We start from the raw sequence: 22,317 nt of genomic DNA, 5'->3' as shown, positions 1-22,317 counted from the left end.
GCAAAAACTTTAGTTTTAGTTAGAGTCGATATATATATATATATATATACAACTTTTATACAAGTTAGCAAACTCATTTGTATAAGTTGTTTGAAACAATTTTATATATAATTAGTGTATATTTCGCATCAGTATGTTCTAGTTACTTATTTTAAAAATTTTTATAAAACTGTAGATTTTTATTAAAGAATGTTACCTTATTTTTAGAACCTATTTATAAGTTGTAGTTGATTTTACTATAGTATTCAGCAATAATACAGTAATAAATAACGATAGCGCTTTTATTTTATTTAATTTTTTCAAAATTAAATTAATCTTTTAGATAATAGTTAAAATGTGGAAATTTAAATGTTGAAAAATACAAAAAGTTATATTTTTACATACCATTTTCTATTAGTTATTTCATTAACTCATTAAATTTTACAAATACAAAATTACAAGCTTAAACATTTTTTTTTTGTTTTTAGGAAGCGTAGCTTATTATTTTGAATAATTTTGTTTATATTATAGAATTTTAAATAAAATTTTAGTTACTATTTAATTTGACTAACAATATATTTATGTTATTTATATACGATATATATTTTATATCTATGTAATAATTCAGTTATTTTTTCCATTTATCATATTAAAACTACTAAATACTTTTGTTTGTTGTTGTAAGGAATAAATAATAATTAAAAACATTTTGGAACATCACTACTATCATAAAAAAGGTTGAAAACATAAGATAAATAGGAGTTTATGAATATAGATAAGATACACTTAGCAGTTACTAAGTAATTTTTATTTTAATGCTTCCTAGAACTAACTAGATAAAAAAAAAGTGAGATAAAATAATATGGCCATTGTGGTGGAAACTACACTTATAAAAAAAGAAAAAAGATATGTTTAAAACTAATAAAATCTATTTAAAACTTACTTTTTTTTTATTTTGTCTTTAAATAGAATTTAATAAAAATACTCGATACAGTTATGTAACTATGACAGTTGAAACTAAATTTTAAAGTAAAAGATAAGTAGCAGTTGTTTAAAAACTGATGAGTTATTATAACATAGTATGTATTTTTACATATTGCTGTTATATATATATATATATTGTAGAACTAACAATGTAGTTAAAAATAAAAGTTAAATGCTACTGCTATGACGGTTAAAACTAAGTTGAAAATATAACACAAAAATCAAGATTTTATTAATTGATAGTATTTATTAAAAACTACTAAAATCTTTAACTTACTTTTTTATATAAGAAAAAACTGTTGATAAAAAACGTCTAAAAGAGTAATGTTATGAAAGTTAAAACTACACCTGTAAATGTAAGAAAACTACAAATTGCTCAAAAGTTGACAATAAGTTTGTTTATTGTTTTAAAGAACGTAATACTTAATATTAAAAAAGTTGTAAACCGTAATATCATTATGGTAAAAAAGGAAAGTAAAAGGCAAAGAGGAATAAGAGTTAGTCTACAGTACTGTGGGGTCAGTTAGCTATTTTGATGAAAACTTAGTAAATAAATGATATATGTTTGCTGTTTTTACACCCTTTGTTAAACTGTGATAAAGTTTACAGTTTTGTAGTTAATTTTTTATATAAACATTCTTTTGATATGAAAAAATTTTAGTACTGTTTAGAACCGTTTTATTTATTGAAATGTTAAGTTTTTGTACTATCATACTAGATAAGTTGTTAAAATTCATATAAAACTTAAGGCCAATGTATCTTTCAGTAAAATACAAAAGTTTTAAACCGACAACATCATTTTGAAAAGCGCTCAACTAATTTAAACCAGCTTCGTTTAAAACTTTTACTGTCATGTCCCATAAAACTGTGTAAAAGCAAAAGAATAACAATACTATTTTTCAGCCTGTGCTGCTAAATGTACTCATAAAAGCAGCTAAAATTAACCTGCAATTTTTATTTCAAAAAACACGGTTAAATCAAACAATATTTATTTTCAGACTGCACTGTTGGCAATTTGCGCGTTTTTAATCGGTGTTGAAATTTGGAAATCACTGCAAACGTATCCTGTTCATACATCTTCAACTTCCGGAAGAGTGGTTTCCACAGTTTACTATTTTAGAATTGCAGAATTTTGGTTCCTAGTGATTGTGCGTTGTTTATTGTAAAGTTTTGATCAAAAAAAAAACAGTTTTTATAACTTTATTGTTAATTTCGATAATTTATAGTATTTAGTTTGTATTTCTTAACAGTTTAGTTTTTGCTATTTAGTTAAATATCATATAATAACTTTTTACTACTTTGAGCTAAACTTATTAATATTTATAATACAAGCGTTCTGAAAACGTTAAAAAGTTTCACAACTACTACTAATTAAAAGTTGGCTATTTTATTTAAATAAAATTATAATTTAATTTACTTATCAAGTTTCGAATAATTAAAAGTACAACAAAAATCAAAAAATATATATAAAGTTCAAAAAAATCTTTTATTTATAAAACCAAGTTAGTAAAACAATTAAGTTCACACTTTACTTTAATATGTTATTTTAAAACAAACATTTAATTTTAAATTCAATGGCAAAAAATAATAATTCTGCCTACCATAATAAGCAACGAATGTCTGGTAACGTAGAAAAACCTAAATTAAACAAGATGCTATTAAGACAAGTATAGTAACAATGAAAAATAAATTACAGCCCTTTCTGTCTGGGTGTCTATCTTACATTATTGGAAAAGAAAATTTCATTGGTTCTTTGGTTAGCTATTATTTTATTTTTTCTATAAAATAATAGTTTATTATGTTTACAACTGTTTCTAGAAATAATAATGGCTCGGTTTTCTGTTGAAACTGTTTTAGAATTCAACGAACTGCCGATAACAGTGTATTAAAAGTACAGAATAATAAATCAAAAAGTTTTTTTGAAAGTTTAAAAGAAAATTAAGTTCTTATCATTTTAAGTTTAACGTTTTACAGCTATTCTTTGGATAACCTATGTTTTTAAAGATTTCTTTTAGTTAGTAAATTACTAAATAGTAGAATTCAAAACTCAGATAGCTAAAAATTTTAGCTATCAATAGCATATGGAAATTTGTTCAAAGATAACTAAAACTTTAAAAAATGCTAAATTTTATTATTTGTAGCCCTATCTTAATAATAATCATTTGCTTATACTCGTTATTTGTTGGCTTAAAACATGAATTTAGTTAACACTTTTTTTTCAAACTTTACTTGCTTCAATAGATTATATGTTATCTTTTGTTTTAAAAACATTACTTGCTAAAGTTTATTACATTTTAACTTTATTTAAATTTTGTTTTGTTTCAAAGGCGAGATCTACAGCTTGGATAAGTTTTTTCAGCATGGTTCCAATGGCTATTTTTATGAAATTAGTGCTGGTATCGCTACAACATAAAGTAAGTAATTTGTATGTAGTTTTTATATAATAATTTAATTAAGTTATTTTTCTTGTTTAATGGCTATTTTTATAAAATAAGTGTTAGTGTCGATTAATTTTCAGGTTAATTTAAATGTTTTTATTGATAAAAATATTAAAAAAGTTAACTAATAACTAAATAGATTATTAATTAAATTGTTCCTAACCTAACTTATATGTTTACTACTTGATAGTTATAATAAGTATTATACCAAGAAAAAGTTTTGTGAAGGTTGTAATGATTTTAAAGAACAAAAAAATTAAAAAATACAATATAAAATTACAAAAATAAGCTGTTTTACACAAGCGATGTACACTACATGAAATATCTGAATCAAATATTTAATACTTTTTATTTACACAATGTTAAAAAGATATTAACTTCTGATTACAAGTTATTTACACATCACAATCAAAAAATTAAAATATTAAGAATATTAATAGTGAAAAAGTTAAAGTACAACATAAAATAAACAAAAAAAACTTAACATTTCACAAAATTTTAACAGGAAAATGAGACGTTCTGGCCAATTGACAAGTTTTTGTTTTTTTGCGGCATCGTCAGTGAAGTTCTGATGTTTTCAATCACAATTTTGTGCTGCTTGATCACAAGAGTGTGCCTCTGCCAAGATGTAAGAAGAGTAAGTTTCTGTTCTAATAATGATTTCAAATCTTTGAAATTAATTTTCATACTACGTATTAGGTAGAACAATTAGTTTTTTTGAAGCTTTTTAGCAAAATTAGTGTGCTACAGAACAAATTATAACAAAACTGTTAATTTTTTTACACATAAAATGTTTTAAGTTACACAAGTTTATATTTTATGCTTTCAAGACATTGATAAGTAAACTAAGTTTCGGTTTAAGACCTCAACAGTATTTATATGAAAAATAGAAAGATATAATTGGATAATATCATGGAAAACAGAATTTAAACAAAAAATCTAAATAAATATCTTATTTTTAAACAAAACAAACTACATTTTGATCTTAAGTTTGAATGTATGCTAAAGTTTAAATCATAGTTAAGTTTATGTTAGTAAATAGTAGCTAAATAAAGTCTATAGAATTAATATGTTCATTATATTAGTTTCGTAAAATAATAATATATAATAATAGACAAATTTGTTTAATTTAGTTATTAGTTTTCAAACGTATCCAAAAAATGTGTATGAAGTTTTTACATCGTAACTTTTGGTAAATATATTATATTTTATATACGATGCATATTGTAAGGATACATATAGTAAATTATGTAAACATACTTAGTTTTTAATAAAATTACGCATTTTTAGTTCACACAAAAATATATTTTATATGTGATTATATTTATAAAAATTAAGTCAAAACTTGTTATTTGTTTAGGTTGAAACTAATCAAGCTAGAACTGGAAACAACGTTTATGTTTTGTAAAGTACGTTTCGGAATACTTAACAAATTTTTATTGTGTTATTTTCATTTACATACAACATAATCTAGATTTTCAGTTGCAACAAAAGTTTTTACATGAACTAAAGTTATTAAACTTAATTTTTGAAGTGTTTTATATATATTATTTTTCAGTTGAGATAAAAGTTCTTTGTTTTTACTTTTTCTTTTAAAGTAAATAATCATGTTTAAATGAAAACAATTAAAAATTAACTGAAATGTTTATAAATTTAGCTTTACAGGGTTTTTAACTTTTCAAATATTGTTTTAATTAACATTAAAACAAATAACTTTTTTCAGGTCGAAAGGAACGATTATTAAAAGTGGAATATGTTGATTTTCAACAAAACTTTTGTTATAAAAAAACAAAAAAAAATCACCCCTTTTTGTAAATTCCAGCACGATAAAGCTAATTTTTATTTTGTCTCTTTTAGTTTCATTTAAAAACTATCTTTCAACAATTAGTGTACTGTACTTAGTAAGTCTATAATACTTTTAAACTCTTACCTACTTAAAAGATATTACAATGTTAACTTCTTGTTTTTTAATGTTGCAATAGCATCTTTAAAACAGTTATTAAAATTAATACGGATTTTGTTTATTTTTTGAGTGTATAATTCACTATAAATTTATATATCACTTTATAAAACTTAAATAAAAAGTTATACATTTAAGATAAGCTAATTAAGCATTATCTTGGTTAATTTCAAAATCATTTAAAAATAAAAAGCAAAAAATACGAGCACGATTTTCACGCTTTTAGTTTTGTTACGTCATAATACCGAGTAGTCAAAACTGTGCCAAAAGTCAAAATTACTTGAAATTTAAGTCGTCAACCTGTTTCAACTGATAAAAATAACAAAAGTAACACGGAAAAAGCTATTTCACTCCCATCATCTTTCGCTATCTCCGTAAAAAGGTTACATTATCTCAAAGTTAACCCACAAAAATATTTGTGCAACATCCGTCTTCATGAGAAAATAGAGATAGCGAAAGTTTTTGTACGAAAAACTTCTGTTGAAGACCATGTAAACAATTAAATTAGTTTATTTGTGACCTTGTTTCAAGAAAAATTTTTATTGGAATTTTATTAAAATCTTTATGTGCTAAATACACAAAAAAAAATATTTATTTTAGTGTATTTGTCCAAAAATTGTTATGACTGAGTTTAAAAGGTAACTAATTAACATCAACCTTTATAAGTTGCGTATAACTCACTCTATAATATTTTCCATTTTGAACAAAAAGTTGCCGGTGGTCTGCATTGTTTAGAAAAAAGTCTTCACGGCCCGCTAATTACTTGAAATAAATTTAATAGTAGATATAAAAATGCATTTTTAGTAATAAAAAAAATAAATAACAAGTACTGATAAATATAGAGCCTAGCTGTAATTATTTTCCATAGACACCTAACATATTATTGTACTTAAAATAACCCTAAGTATCTTTCTTTAGGTTCGTTTTTTTTTAAAGTATTATAAATAAAGATTTTAATAAGGGTAAAAAGCGTATTCTAAACAATTTCTGATTAACTAAACTTATTAGAATCTTATATTTTTGTTACCTTAAGCTAGATAGTTCAGGTTAAATGCCTAGATTTAAAAAATTACACTGTTACTATACCGCGATATTATAAATTAAGTTAATTATCAGTTTAAAGAATATGAAAATACTTTATTACATGAATCCATAAACTTCTTCACTCTTAAATTTAAAGTATAAAGTTTATAAATTCACAGAAAAAACTAAATAGTTTAACTTAAAAAGAAGAAAGCTAAAATACATTGAATAATATTGTCAATTATAATTTCGATTATACTGGTTAACATTTCTACTCATTAAAATGCAAAAGCTACAAATAATCCTTGAATGTTTAAATACATGAAACTTGAAAAATATTAAAATGTAAGATTTCAGAATTTAAAATTAACAGCTTGAAATGGTTGTTTTAAAACCTAAAAACTTTATCAGTGAATATACAGTTGATAAATTTAATAAATGACCTTACTTTAACAGAATACATATTGTTTAAAAGTTAGTAAATAACCTTATTTTGACCGTAATTTTTTGTTTATAAATTTATTGTAAATCACAATTTGTCAACTTAGCCATTGAACTGTTTTAAACTTGTATCAACATATTTTATTTTTGTTTTTTTAGTCTAATACTTTTGTCATACAGCTAGTAATTTATGCTAGAATAACAAAATATAACTAAGTGTCTGCATAAAACGACAAAATGTTTCATGCTTTAAATTATCAAAAATATCCCATGTTTAGATTCAAAAAATTATTTTATTAGACTTTAAAAATTGAGATACATTTAGCTTTATTTTATATAAACTAATAGTATAAACGGCTTTGTGAATTATAGAGCATTTATAAAAATCAAATTTTAATCGATGTTTTTTACATTTGAAATTTAAATCAACACAAAATGATTTTTAGTATATTATTTTTTTAAGTTATAAAGTCAGATTTCTAGTTAACTTTAATAAAAAAAAGCTTTCACTATTTACATTACTTATAAAATCTAAAGTTGTATAATAAACGTAAGTTTTATGTAAATTTACATTTTTTAGGCAGTTTAATTTGACTAAGTACGTAATATAACGCAATTATGACTAAAGTTTAAAATTATATTTAGGTTTACTACAATATATTTTTATATTTACAAGATAGAATAACTAAAGTACGTAAAACTATTATAAGTAGTTTTTTTTAAATAGATAATTATTTTAAGAAAAGTTTTACTATAAAACTTTTAGATTTACATAAGTTTTCAAACTAAAAAACTTGGCTTTAAGGTAAGTTTGCTTTTAAAGTTTTGTTTAAACATTATAATTTAACATTATCACAATAAAAAAAAAATAATCGTTATCTTTATTGTATTTAAATTCTAAAACAAAGTTTGTCTAGCTTATTTTTTAGTTTTTTTATCAACTCTTTCAAAAATTTATTAACTTTAAAACTTTGAAATATTTTCATAAACAGAAATATTGCCTAAAGTAAATAAGAAATGGCAAACACAAATGTAAAAAGGAGAAAGAATAAATTGCAAAGACAAAAGTTAAAAAGGCGAAGGAAGGAAAGTTTGAAACAAAAGTGTAATAAAGTAAGTCTGTTTATTATTAATACTTTTGACTACAAATGTTTGTTATTTTTTTTAAACAAATTACACAAAAAAAGTAAAAATACAACACTTAAATTCTATCTTAAAATGAACATCATTTTGGTAAACTTTTACTTTGTAAAAACTTTTGCACTTAATTTTTTGCAAATACCTTTTAGTTAAACCAAAGTGTTTGAAAAACTGTTTTTAAAGTTTTGCCAAATATTTACTTAAAAACAGTTAAAGTTAAGACTAGAACAGTATATACAAAACTTGTAGTGTTTATATTACGTTAAAATTGTCAAGTAAGTATGTAGTAAGTTTTTTAATAAGTTTATTGCGGTTAAAACTTTGTTAAAAAGTATAAATCATAGCTTCTGTTGTTATTTAAGTAAGGCACTTAAGTTTAAACAAACTTGTTCACATACGACAACTAGTAATACTTGATGTAAAATTTATTTAGTAGTGTATATATTTTTAAACATTTCATTGGAAATATTCAGTTAAAACTTTAGAACAATAAGCTTTGAAGTTATTTTATTACAATTTTTATTTATAAACAAACCTATAAGTAATTTTAAAGACTGTTTAAAAAAATTGTTTTAAAAACCTTAGAAAAAAAGTTTTATTAGTTATACTTTCATTGTAAATAAATTAATTTCGAAAATGTAAAATTTAAACAAAGTTGAGCTTATAAAAAAATATGAAAGTTTTTAATCTAAATTATGATAAAAATTTATAGTATGAACTACATTGCTAGTAATTTTCTAAATCAAATTACTTTATTTCAAATAACCAGTTATGAAAATTTTAGAAAACATCTTTTTCTAACAGCTAAAAAAACTTTTGTTTTATTTTTTTTTTAAGTGTAATTCTAAATTCTTTCCAGGTACAAATTAAAGAACATTCAGAAAAAAATGTAAAGACACAAATTCAAAAGCTCAAAAAACAAAATAACAAAAGGTTTCTTCAAAAGTATGAAGAATGGATTGTTAATAAAACTTGGAAAGATTTGATTGAGTTTTTATTTCTTTTGTACCCAGTTGTATTTATTGTTTTCCTTGTTTTTAAAATACTTGAAGATGAAGTTAATGTAAAGTTAGATGATAACGTTTTCTTAACTCTGAATAATTTCAGTTATTAGTATACAAGAATAATTAAATTTTATTAGTTTTTTTTTAAAGATTTAATGTGGTTTTCAATCAATAAGCGATATTAAAAGTCTTAACTTATTAAAATATTGTGAATTATTTCTCAATTGCAATCATGAAATTTTCTTTTTTGGTATTAGATTACTTCATAAAGATTAATTTCATTCATGTCATTTTATTTCAAAATTTCAAATTCATATTGGTATGAGAAATATACTGCTATAAAAGTTATGATAGTTTGTTTATTGCTAAAACTTTGTACTTACTTTTATACTTTCAAAATAAACGCGTGATGACGCTTAAATAAATACGTTTTATTCTAATTAAGACGGTGTCATTAAACAATAAAACGAAGTTTTAATAAACAAATGGTTAATTTTTTAATAGAGAAAAATTCAAGAGTAACATAAGTTTAAAAAGATAAAGTCATTTTAAACTTGCTACATGAAGTTCTTAAAAAAAGGTTGAAATAAACTTAGCGCCGCCTACACTTATAAAATAGTTTTCGTATACAAACGTTTAGGCTCTTTCTTATCATTAATCTATTTAATCGCTTTTTACATAGCTTTAGTCTATACTCGTTAAAATTTCAACCGGTTGTGTCTAATATTGGTTTTCTTAAACTCTTTTTCAAAATCACCAACCCAATAGACCAGTGCTTCTGAAATGGGGTTCCGCGAAGCCTTTCGAAATTTAAAAAAAAAAAAATTAAATAAACATTTTATGTAAAATTAAAATTAGGGGTTCCGCGGAAAAATTGAAAGTTGGAAAAGGGTTCCGCCACTAGAAAAAGGTTTAGAAGCACTGCAATAGACAGTTAGAAAGTAATTTCCTGTTTTTTATAACTCATTTCTTTACTAGCTAATACCCTATTTACTTTTAAAGAGACCCTCAACCGATAACGCAGTTTAGGAAACTCTTAGGTTTAAATCGAACTAACTATGTGTACAAAACTATGTTTAATATTTTTAACGTAAGCTTTAACAGAACCTTAACATATTGGAAAGACTTTTAATTTTTACTGTAATTAAATGAAAATGAAAACACTCTTAGATAAAATTATTATAAGTAAAACTGATGATTCAGTTTAAATTTGATTTTGTTAGGTTATATTGTAATTAGCTAGCTTGTAATTTTATAAAAACTTTTCAATAAACTTTTTAATATTTGTTAGAAACTATAATCAAGAAATTAAGATACATTATCGCTTAATTTTTCTGTCAATTTGTTTTTAAAATGTTTAACTAAAAAAAAATTTTTGATAAAACAAAAAAAAACTGTTTTGTTTCAAGAAGATATAAAAAAAAGAGTAGAATATACGTTTATGAATTTGTTGAACACGATAAAAAAAAATGTTACAAAACTTTGGCCTTTAGTGTACAGAAAACCTTTGGTTATTAAGCTACACACCAACTATTTACTTTATCTACTTTGTGTTATAAATAAAAAAAGAAAACATGTATTTTTTAGCACTAAACTTTGAATTTAACTAAAAAACTTGGGAAAAACTTTTGTTCTTTATGTTAAAACTATCTAAACTTAAAATTGAAAACTTTAATTAGAGTAAGTTACTTAAAATAAGAAAATTTGGATAATTCAATAAAATAGTTTTAGCTTTTTAAAGAAGCTAGTAAGCAAGCTTAATTTGAGTTTTAGGTAAATCAACTAAAAGCTATTTTATTAGCTCAGATATTATTTTGTTGTCGAATAACGAACTTTTAAGTTTAAATATTTGTAACTTACAAGACAAAAAAATTTGTTCATCAAAAAACAAAAATTGTTTTCTTAAAGTAGTTAGTGTATAGAGTTAATTTTACATAAAGTAAGACTGTAAAACTATTTTAAATTTTTTCTAAAAGTTATTGTTGTATCATAAACATAAGCTGGACAAGTTTTACGTTTTAAAATAAAAACTAATTGATAATAAAAATTATTATTTAAAAAATATTTAGAGCTAAAAAAGTTCAGTTTTTAACATGTGAAATACTTTTATTAAAAAAGGATTATTAGTTCATAATATTAATTTGACCTAGAACAAAAAAGAGTTAGTAGTTTTTTTAGTTTAAATTTCACGTATAGTACCTTAAAAATTTTTTGGACCCGATGTTTACATCTTGGTAGTAAGGTATGTAATAAACTTTTTAAGCCAATGTATATTTTTAATATTCTTAAGTTTTATAAATAACTTTTAAGTTTTATAATGTTACATGGTTTATTAATGTCATTTTTATGGTAATAAACTTAAAATAATTGTATGTTTTAAAATAGTTTTGTTTTGCATTTTTAGTTTTTATCCTACACTTAAAAACAAACTTTCAAAATCACTATAACATTACATTCTTTCTTTTAGTTTATTACTTTCTATAAACTTTAGTGGATGGTTTTAAAAGTAATGATAATTTTTTTGAACAAAAAAGAAACGAAAGTTCTCAAAAAATTTTTGGTCTAACGACCTCTAGTTCATCGAGTCATACAACACACTTAATTTAAATTTGAAAAGTCTAAAAAACCTAACACTAGCTATACTTATATTTATTAGTTAAGTAATTTTAAGTCGTTTCCTTGGCTGTTATTAGTTTTTTATAGGTACATCATCTAGTAATTTTTAGTAGCAATTAAAAGTCATTATAATTTAGCTGTCAAAGTATTAAAACAAAAGTACTAAACAAATATATCTTAACTAATATGTAGAAGTTTAACTAAAAGCTTACCTTTGAGTTTGTTGTGTTTAGTGATTTGTCTTTATAAAGTTACTAAATTTATTATTTCATTTATTATAACTTCTTCAAACGTATTTTTCGATTTAATGACAGTTATATGAAACGTTTTTTGAAATTAAAAAAATTTACATATCTAATAATGATACTTTTGGAAGCTCAGCATTTCATCATACCATAGTTCTAATACACAATCTATTTATATAACTATGTACTTGTAATTTTCATTGTACTTGTTTGTTTATAAATTAATAAGTTTGTTCTAATTTTTTTCTATAAACAATAAGTAATAAAATTGTTGAACTTATGATGGGTTTTAAGTAGAGTTTTAACTTTAAATATAGGGAACGAGTTAAAATTGCACGAAGATTAAATTGTACAAGGGCAAACAATTGCACAAAGACAAATTTACACGAGAGGAAAAAAAAGCACAAAAACTATTTTGCACGGAGGGTCGTTTTTGCACTAGAGTAAAGAAAAAAGATGCTGAAAAAACTAAAGGATGAATTAAAAAAAAAAAGAAAAAAAAAAAGTTACTGACCGAGGGTAAGGGTCATGGGTAACACTGATAGTAATAAAAAAGTACAACTAATAAAAAACAAAATAATCAAAACTAAAAAAAAATTAAAAAAAGAATTAATAAGAAACAAAAGTTACCGTCTGAGAGTAAGGGCTAGGGGTAATAGTAATAGTAAGGTAAAAAAAAAATACTAAAAAAATAAATTAAATTGTGCAAAAATGTCTCCGTGCAAAATTGTCTGCCTTTGCAAAAGTGTCTTCGTGCAATCTTATCCCCTCATTCAAGAGTGTCTTCGTGCAAAAGTATCTTCATGCAACTTTATGCACTCGTACATATTTGACAGCTACCCAAAACTATTTGCTTTTTGTTTGTTAAAAACCCTGTGTTCTTTTTCATACATTCGTAGTTTTTAGTACTCATGTTAGAATATCGTTTTTATTGAGGAATATTTTCCAACAAAAATCTATTTAGTTACGTAATAAACTTTCGTTGATAATAGGTGTAATCCAATGACTACAAAAGTTGTTAAAAACTTTCTTCTAAATAAATAAAAAACTATTTTGTTTTCTCGAGATTTAGAAATTTTCAACGAACAATATACTGTTTATAAACGTAAACACTTCTATAAGGTTTGTTACAAATGTACATAAGTTTTTAAAATAAACAATCAAATATTTTTCGTGAGAGATACTTATTACTTATACTTTTTTATTCTTTTTATTTCAATTTTTGCTGAAAGTGTAATTGTACAAATTTTTAATTTAATAAAACGGGAATCAAAAAATGTATAGTTCAAAATTAAAAGGAGAATAAAAACAGAATAAATATAAAAGTTGAATAGTCGACCTTGTATAAACTTCTTCAGATTGTTTTCAGTAGTATACAGAATTAAACTATCGCAAGTTATGAAATGTAGTTTAGTTATGTTGTTATTACTAGGTACTATAACAACATACGTACGGATTCAGCCCAAATAAAAACTGTCTGACTACCGAGATATCTTTTAAATAAAAGAAAGTTTGCAAACAAATAAAATGAGCTCTTTTGAAGATACTGATTTCTAACTTGTTTATAGTTTGATGTTTCATAATTTGATGACCCGGTAATGTTTACTAATTTGTCGTTACATCGCCGATTTGTGGCTAGGAAGTTTATTGACCTCTTTACATTTTTGTTGTTGAGCCATAAAGGATTTTTATTATGTCGAATTTCGAGAAGATCTTTCTTAAAAGTCAGGATCGTTCTTGTACTAAAATAATTAACAGTTCAGGATAAATGTTTTTTTTTCAAAATTCTCAAAGACTTTAATAAATATTTTTTTACTTACTGGTCAAATTAAGAAGAGTGTTAATAAAAACAGTTGCTTCAAGTTTTCTTTTATACTAAACTTTTTTTAAATTATTGCTTTAATTCAGAATTTTCTACGGTCAGGATTTGTAAACGCCCTCCTCCCTCCTTATTAATCTAAAAGCATTTGGTAGTCGAAGGCCAAATTTCAACAAATCAAAATATCTGCTGACCTCAGTTCTAATTAAACTTACAACTTGACCTCATTTTAATCTATTACAAACATAAAAACATCTAGTGTAGTTTAGTTTTATTTAAAGTTCTATAAGTACCCAAAGTTTCAAAATCGCTAATCCCTTTTTTTCCTTACTAATTATTTCCCGACTTACTAAAACTTCTTAATCAAATAACAATATGTTGTTTTTTAGAAACCTTGCTTTAATTGCGTCTTATGTAAAAAAGATATAAAACTTTAAAAAGTAGTTTTTATTTTTTATCGTACTAAATATATACCAGATAAAGTGTAAGTTTATTTTATGTAGTTTTAATTTAATTTCAAAGAGCATGTTACCTAACTTAGTGATTATTGTTTATTACTGTCATAACTATTTACTTTCTAAAAGTATTTCAAAAAAATCTCATAGACTTCTATAGTTTGCACTGTGAAATTTTAGTATTAGACCTAAAAATCAAACAACGTTTTTAGCTATTACATCATTATGAAAAAATACCTATGAACATCTGTTTTAAAACTTTGTAAAACTTATTAAGACGATAAACGTAAAAAGTATATATCATAAGACCTAGCATAGTTTAAGTAACTACTTTATCCATTTTATAGTAGTTATTCGTACATTTTAGTTTTTTCTATGGTATACTTTAAAATAAAAATTGATCTATAAGTATTAAAAATGGTTATTTATATCTCACTGTTTTTCTTCAGAGTATACAGTTTACCAAAAAAAAAAGTTGAAAATAAAATTCTAAAACTTATTTCTTAAAATTTAAATAAAAGTTAATTCATTAACAACAAATAAAAGTATTTTCATCTTTATTTGGTTGTGTTAAGTATTAAGCAACAATTTATCAATAATACAGTTTTATACTTTTTGTAAATCATCTATGCTTGAAACAAAACTATAAAAAATAAAAGTTTATTCAAGTTATAAGTGATTATAGAAATTAAACATTTAAAACAAAAGAAAGATTGTGTTCTTTGACAGCTCAATTTAAAAAATGACGATAGCTAACTAATTATTAAGTTTAAAAAAAAATTATTTAAGACACCCATCATGCAAAATAAAGTAAAAGAGTATTTCTATACATTTCTAAAAACTCTTTAAAGGATTAAATTTTTTAAAAATATTTTATCATAGTTGTTGATGTTTATGTATTTGAATTAATTTTCAACAGCTGTTTTTAAAAAAATACGTGCTTGCAACAATATTAAATGAAACAGACTGACAATATTAAAATTTAATTTGGGTAATAAATGATTAAAGAAAACAAAACAGTGCAAAAATCATGTATCCTTCAAAAGCACTGTTAAAACTAGCAATTTTGAATTAAAACTTTTATAGTTGTACACAACTCAAATTTCAATAGCGAAAATGCTCATCATTAAAAAAAGAGTTATTTTCAAAGAATATTTTGTACCTTCACCAGAAGCCCTCGGATAATAACCTGATCGGTTCCTCGCTTCCGCATCTGACAGGTTCCAGAACTCTGGACCGTCTTCAAACATGACGTAAGTGTCTTCAGTGAAAACAGTTTCTGTGTAATAACCTACTGTTTGGTTTGCTATGACACTGGATTCTGTGCTGTTCACTGAAGTATCATCATACTGTGTTGAATTGCTAGTGTAGTTGTTGTTCAGTTGAATCTCTGTGATGTTTATTGGGTTTACGCAGCACAAGATATTCGGTGGTTCTTCTCTAATGTCTTCGTAATCTGATATAGGGTAGAATGTTGAATTGATTTGGACTTTTTCTTTGAAAACTACTCCGCATTTTCCTGTGAAAATAATAAAAATGAATAATATATAAATATAAATATGACAAAAAATTTTTAATCTATCCTTTAGCAAATACTTTTATTTATTTCGTTATCACTTTAACATTTTCTTTGAGCATGTAAAAGGCACAAAAACCTTTTAATTCAAAGGACTTTAAAGACTGCAGTATAATAATTACTAACTGAGCTTTAAAAGTGTAAAAAATCTAAGCTGTGTCATTTTTTAGTTCAATATGAAACATGTTTTTAAGTTAATGCATTTCAGTACAACTCAGTTGCTCAATTTTTTTTCTTTTAATTTATGTTAATGAAATAATAATACAACAAACGATGATTTAAACTAAATCATCACAATAAAAACTCATGCACCAAAGAAATAAAAACATAAATTATAATCAAAAAAACCAACTGTTTTTACTATCATTCAGATCATACATGGAGTTGAACAAAGTGTGATCGCTTGACACAATGAGGCAATCCAGGTGTATATCGTCATCTAGCGGTAAAATAAACTGAGTGTTGGGTTTGTTACCGTTGACATTAAAAAGTAAACTTGCGGTGCGGGAGTTAATATACCTGAAAATAAAAAATATTTATCATTTGTATACCTGAAAATAAATAATATTTATCATTTGTATACTGAAAATAAATAACATTTATCATTTATATACCTTATAATAAATAACATTTATTATTTATATACCTTATAATAAATAACATTTATTATTTATATACCTGAAAATAAATAATATTCATCATTTATATACCTGAAAATAAATAATATTTATCATTTATATACCTAATAAAAAATAACATTTATCTTTTATATACCTGATAGTAAATAAGATTTATCTTTTATATACCTAATAATTAATAACATTTATTATTTATATACCTGAAAATAAATAATGTTTATCATTTATATACCTGGAAATAAATAACATTTATCATTTATATACCTGAAAATAAATAGCATTTATCATTTGTTTACCTGAAAATAAATAATATTTATCATTTATATACCTTTGGATAAACAATATTCATCATTTATATACCTGAAAATGATTAACATTTATCATTTATATACCTAAAAATAAATAACATTCATCATTTATTTACTTGAAAATAAATAACATTTATCATTTATATACCTAAAAATAAATAACATTTATCATTTATTTACTTGAAAATAAATAACGTTTATCATTTATATACCTGAAAATAGATGACATTTATCATCTATATACCTGAAATTTATCATTTTTATAATTTTGTTTCCTAATACTTACTGTTTTTTATACACTTATTAAATATTAATATTTGTTTTAATATTTGCGCTTTGGTCATTTTTATACTTGAAAATTAATGTTATTTAAACCTGTGAGTACTAAGATTGTTTGTCATTAGTATATTTTAAAATTCTTATTATGTATTTGAATACTTGCACTAGGGTATTTTTATACTTATATTACATATTATTACTTATTGTGTATAAAAATGTCTAAAATTTAATACTGAATAGAAACTTTTAAAGTTTTATCAGTTGTTTAGTTTGATGCTATTTTTTATTTATTATTTATTTGTTTAGACTTTCACTATATGACATTCATGTAGACGTTTAAACTAATATTGCGAGTTAAACAGTTTATTTGAAGTTAATTTGTATGTCTGTGTAAAATATTATATTTTATATAACACTTTTTTTGTACTTATTTAAACTAATATTGCGAGTTGAAAAATTTTTTTGAAGTTAGTTTATATGTCTATGTAAAATATTATTTTTTGTATAAAACTTTTTTTGTATACATTTAAATTAATATTGAGTGTTGAAAAATTAATTTAAAGTTAGTTTATATGTCTGTGTAAAATATCATTATTTGAATTATACTTTCTTATAGATTTGAGATAAATTCTTATTTATGTTGTTTATTAACTTAGTTATTAATTTAGACTTGATCTGTTGGTGTTTATAAATATATGCAAAATAATTTATGTTTGAAGTTTTTTTTTTACTTGAGTTCTAATCTGTTTTGTTTTTTTAGTATTTTAAACTCATCTGTGAAAATTTTTATACCTGTAAATTAATATTGTAAGTTGAATAAGAAATCAAGACGCTTTAAACTTTATATTTTTATGAAATTAACAAATAATTTAACTCATTGTAATGGAAATTATCGAACTTCAGTATTAAATTAAAAATAGATTTAAATTTAAATCGTTTTAAAAAAATATACAACTACTAAAATGGAAATAATAATGATAAACTCAAATGACAGCTAAACGTATAGAAATTTTTTAATAAAACTAACTTTTTTTAAAGTAAAAATAAACAATTAAATTGAAATATAAGCATAATATAAAAAACAAGTAACAACTAATTGAAATAAACAGACTAACAAATAGTTGTCCAAGTTGTCTGGAAAATGTAATATTCTTCTGCTTTTCAAAAGTTTATATGTTGCCGCAGCATTCAAAGCTTTCTTTATTCCTCTGAAAAATATAACGTGTAATATATTTAAAACAAGTTTGCTGAGGTCGGTTGCAGTTCTGGGGTTTGGAAACGTTTTTTGTTATCAATAATAATATGCGAATGAGGTGAAGTAATACTTTTCTAGACTAACAACAACTAAACTCCTACAACTAGTCAAAAGTTTTAAATCTAAGCCTTTACCCTTACAAACTTATAACAAATAAATCGAAAAAAAGTTTTATTAATAAAAAACTTTAAATAAACTAAAGTCAAACTTTTCTCAACCAAAATTGTCAAGGGCTTGCAGCTGAAAGGTATTGCTCAGACAAAAAAAAAGCAATTAATTCGGTTGTGGCTGAATTTTTTTCAACTTTATTATTTGCTTTTTACATTCAAAAAGCTTTAAATGATGGCTAAATCAGATGAAGAAGTATGCGAGTACTTATTATTTCATAACAGTTTTAAAAAATTAGTCAGTCTGTTATAGTATACATGTATACATAAAACAACAACATTTTTAAATTTTTTTTTTCATACTGAACGAAAACTGCTCAAGCATAAAGTTATTTTTGCTCTAGGGTTAATGTTTCATTATGTAAAAGCTTCAATGTTTTTACAATGTATGAAAATTCCATTGTTAAGCAATGTTGATGTTTAACAGAACTTTAGAACTTGAAAACTTATAAGTATTTTGACGTAGTAATAATAAAGGTTTTTGTACAGTAAGTTAAATTAGAAAAAAATCGCTCATCTCGTTTGTTTAAAAGTTCATGCATTTTAAAAGTTTGGAAAGGTTGAATTGAAAAATGTTTCAAACCGAATTAGAAAAATATACTTTAGCTTTACTGATGAGTATATGAGGTAATATATCTCATATAAGAAACGATCGTATAAACCTATTGTTCTTTATATAATAGAATAAACATACAAATTATGTATATTGTAAAAAATCAGCTCACTTTTATTAAACAATAAATGTTAGCATGTTTATTAATCTGATTAATTTTTGTATGAAACAAACATAAGTATCTTTTATTTAATAACTAAACTTTACTTAGAAATAAGAGTAGCAGATTTTTTCCTACTAGTTATTAACACAAATACTCAAACAAATGTATACATATATATAGTTAAGTTTATATATTTGGATTTAATGTTTTGGTGGTCTTCAGTTTTATAATACAATTTTTTTCTAATTTTAAACAGCAAATGATAAATTTCAAGCAATCGCTCTTAAGTTTTAATTTGTTTAAATAAATGAAAATTTATTTAGCTAAGATTCTTTTACAACCATCAGCTGTTTGAAATAGGAATAAAAACTTAAATGTACCAAAAAGTAGTAAAAAAGTTACTCAAAAACAATAAATATTGTAACGTAGTTATGAATTTTCTTCAAAGTGTATACTACAGCAAAATTTCAATTTCATTCAAAACAAAAAACTACAAAAACCTTGAATAAATACGATAAGTCCTAGAAAATCTGATACCTAATAAGCTTTTATGCTAGCGCAAAATAAATAATTAATACCTTAGTTGATCGTCTCCTATGTATTGCATTTTTTTGAGAAACTTTGCGTTTGTTTCTCTAAGTGGTTTATTACTGAAGTATAACAATGTTAATCGATGTTTACTAAACAACTTTATCATTTAAAATTTATCAAAAAGAAACTTAAATTCTTAAAATCATTTCGACACTGTCAGTAACTTAAGCTGTTTAACACCAAAATCAATAAAATAACGTTTGAACTGTCAAGTAGTTTTATATTAAAAAGTTTGTAGAAATAGTATTAGTGTTGTGAAAAGATTTATACATTTAAAAAGTATATAAATGTTAGTTTAAAAACCATGCTCAATAGTTACCTAAAAAAGTTATGTATTAAAACACTTAAAATGTTAAATGTTGCTAGTTACATACATATAAAATGCATCACAAAAAGTAACTTAATTAATCCAACAAAACCAATTTTTGAATAATAAAGTAATTTTAAGTTATAGTTTTATAATCAAAAACTAAATAGACCTATTTTATATCAGTTTGCATTTATTAAACTTTTAACTTACTGTCTGTCCTGTATTAAAACTGAAGCTTTTTCGAAGTTGTTTTTGTATGCTGTGTTGTATTCTGTATAATAAATTTCAATTAATTAACACAAAAAAAAGATTTTAGTTTAATTTCTAAAATTTAAGTTTTAAGTTGTTTGATCTTTTAATGCAATACTTACTAACATTCTTAGTGAAATTAAAGTTTTACACACTATTAAACTATTAAACTATTAAGTATCAAATAAAAGTTTTATTTAAAAGTTGCATGCTAGGTTATTAAACATCAAACATAAACAAAAACTTTTAAACAATTATTTAGTCTTGTGAACTCAAAAACGTGTTCAAACTATCTTAAAATTGCTCAGAAGACTTAAAAACTTTATACAGTTAATATATGTAGTATATCACAAACTTTAGAACTACCTCCTGAAATTCTTCTGTTTAAATAATTTTGTCTCCATGATTCCTCTGCATTCAAATAAACAATTAAAAATTATTAATAGTTAATAATAAATAATCAAAACAGTTAAATTCTTAATAAAAGGTAAATACAGTATAACATTTGTTTCTTGGAAATTTAGGATTTAAAGTAATTTTTCACTCTATCAGAGTTAACTATTTGTTTTCAAGTTCTACTTTAATAACAATTTATACATAATGATATTATCTAAAACAGTATTGATTAATAAAACAACTCTCAAGGATATTTAGTTGCATTTATCTCCTCGAACTGAGGTCGAGAACTTTAATTATTACAATTAAAAACCAAAAAAGTATACTATACTTTATTACAGAAAAAAAATCGAGTTGTATTAACATTGTTATCAAAAATTTTATTTAAAATTTCCAAAATTAAGAAAACTTAATAAACTTGTAAGAATGAATAATATTAAAAATAATCCAAAAAAATCACCTTGCTTTTTCCTCTTATTTTCCTCTTCATACTTCCATGAGTTGTCTGTTTTTGATTAGTTTTGTTCATTTTAATTTCAATAAAAAACATTATTTAAAAAAAAATATAGTTACCATTCTTAGGGTAGTTATTGTTGTTATACCTTGATGATCCTCCTGTTAAAAATCAAAATTTTAATTTGTACAGTTCTAAAAAAATAAAAGATCATTTTGTTAAAAATAAATAAAAGTTTTCAATTTGTCGTTATATTTAAACACGGCTTAAATTGCTAACTGTTTTAAAAACAAATCAGAACAAATATATTTAAAAAAAACAAACAAAAGTTTTACACTTGTATATAAATTGATTTTAAAGCATACCTATCTTATTTCTACATATATATTTCAAAAGTATTTAGCTTTAAACGTATTTGGTAGTAAATAAAATACCTAAATTGCACTTTTATTTTTAAATAAGTTCTTTATATCTTAGTAAATAAAGCAATCCTTTTTAGTTAAGAAAAGTTACTAAGTATACTATAATTGTAACAATATTCATTCTATAAAAAAAAAACATTAGCTAGTATGAACATGTGTATACTTAATTTTTTTCTGCATTCAACATATACTTTATACTTATTACCTCCTCTGTGTCTATGTTTTGGCCATCTGTATCTAGATCCGCTTCTTCTAGCAGTTGATAAAGTGCAAAGACAAATTAGAAATAAAATATATATTTTTTTCATTAGCACAGTTTATCAAATACTTATGTCTGTGCTAAGTCAACTATTTTATTGTTTTATATATTTTTTGAACTTAAAAAGGTTCAAAACCGATTCAGAAATGTTTTATTTATTTTGTTTGTTTGAACATATGATTAAATCTTTATGTCTGATAAAGTCATTCTGCTTTGTACTTTATATAATTTTCTTTGTTCTTTTTTTAAATGTTTTATTTATCGGTTTACCGATTTAATCACTTAAATGTGTTTTTGGTTGTTATCAAAGTAGAAACTCTTAAGTACATTTTGTATGTTTGTTTATAAAATTTTGGTATCAAACTTTTTTGTTTATTACTTGATCATAGGAATTGTACTTTGGTAGTATAAATTTTTAACCCTCTTTTTGCAATAAACTGGTATAATTTGTTCGAAATTGATAATAAAATTATGTCTGTTTATAACTTCTTTTTAATTGGTTTTTAATAAAAATAGGTGTAAAAACTAAAATTTTATTTATAAAAAACTCTAAAACTCTACATTTAAAGGTATTAGTTTTAAAAGAACAACTT

At 23.1% G+C, this 22,317-nt stretch overlaps 1 protein-coding gene across 1 annotated transcript; it reads right to left on the bottom strand.

Moving 5' to 3' along the window:
• Window positions 1-14,721: 14,721 nt before the first annotated feature.
• On the bottom strand, window positions 14,722-21,808 carry LOC145834511 (uncharacterized). Its single transcript, XM_082941957.1, has 8 exons — window positions 21,671-21,808; window positions 21,163-21,204; window positions 21,050-21,094; window positions 20,560-20,604; window positions 20,155-20,215; window positions 18,021-18,113; window positions 16,033-16,199; window positions 14,722-15,623 (listed from the first exon to the last, which is right to left on the bottom strand). The coding sequence occupies exons 1-8, from the start codon at window positions 21,771-21,773 to the stop codon at window positions 15,202-15,204; spliced, it is 978 nt and encodes a 325-aa protein (XP_082798083.1). The 5' UTR covers window positions 21,774-21,808; the 3' UTR covers window positions 14,722-15,201.
• Between the last annotated feature and the right edge of the window lie 509 nt (window positions 21,809-22,317).

The sequence above is a fragment of the Thalia democratica genome, chromosome 4 (genome assembly GCF_965202585.1).
Source record: "Thalia democratica chromosome 4, ktThaDemo2.hap1.1, whole genome shotgun sequence".
NCBI classification, from domain to species: domain Eukaryota; kingdom Metazoa; phylum Chordata; class Thaliacea; order Salpida; family Salpidae; genus Thalia; species Thalia democratica.
The sequence above is the reverse complement of the archived record's forward strand: the minus strand, read 5'-3'. Positions and strand labels throughout refer to the sequence as shown.

Bases quoted from the DNA above. Each gene is read 5' to 3' on its own strand.
- LOC145834511 (XM_082941957.1), bottom strand. From the start codon at position 21,773: ATGAAAAAAATATATATTTTATTTCTAATTTGTCTTTGCACTTTATCA. The intron at 21,095-21,162 runs GTAACTATATTT...AATCAAAAACAG, and splicing joins CAATAACTACCCTAAGAATG to ACAACTCATGGAAGTATGAA. The intron at 20,216-20,559 runs GTAGTTCTAAAG...TTTATTATACAG, and splicing joins AAACAGAAGAATTTCAGGAG to AATACAACACAGCATACAAA.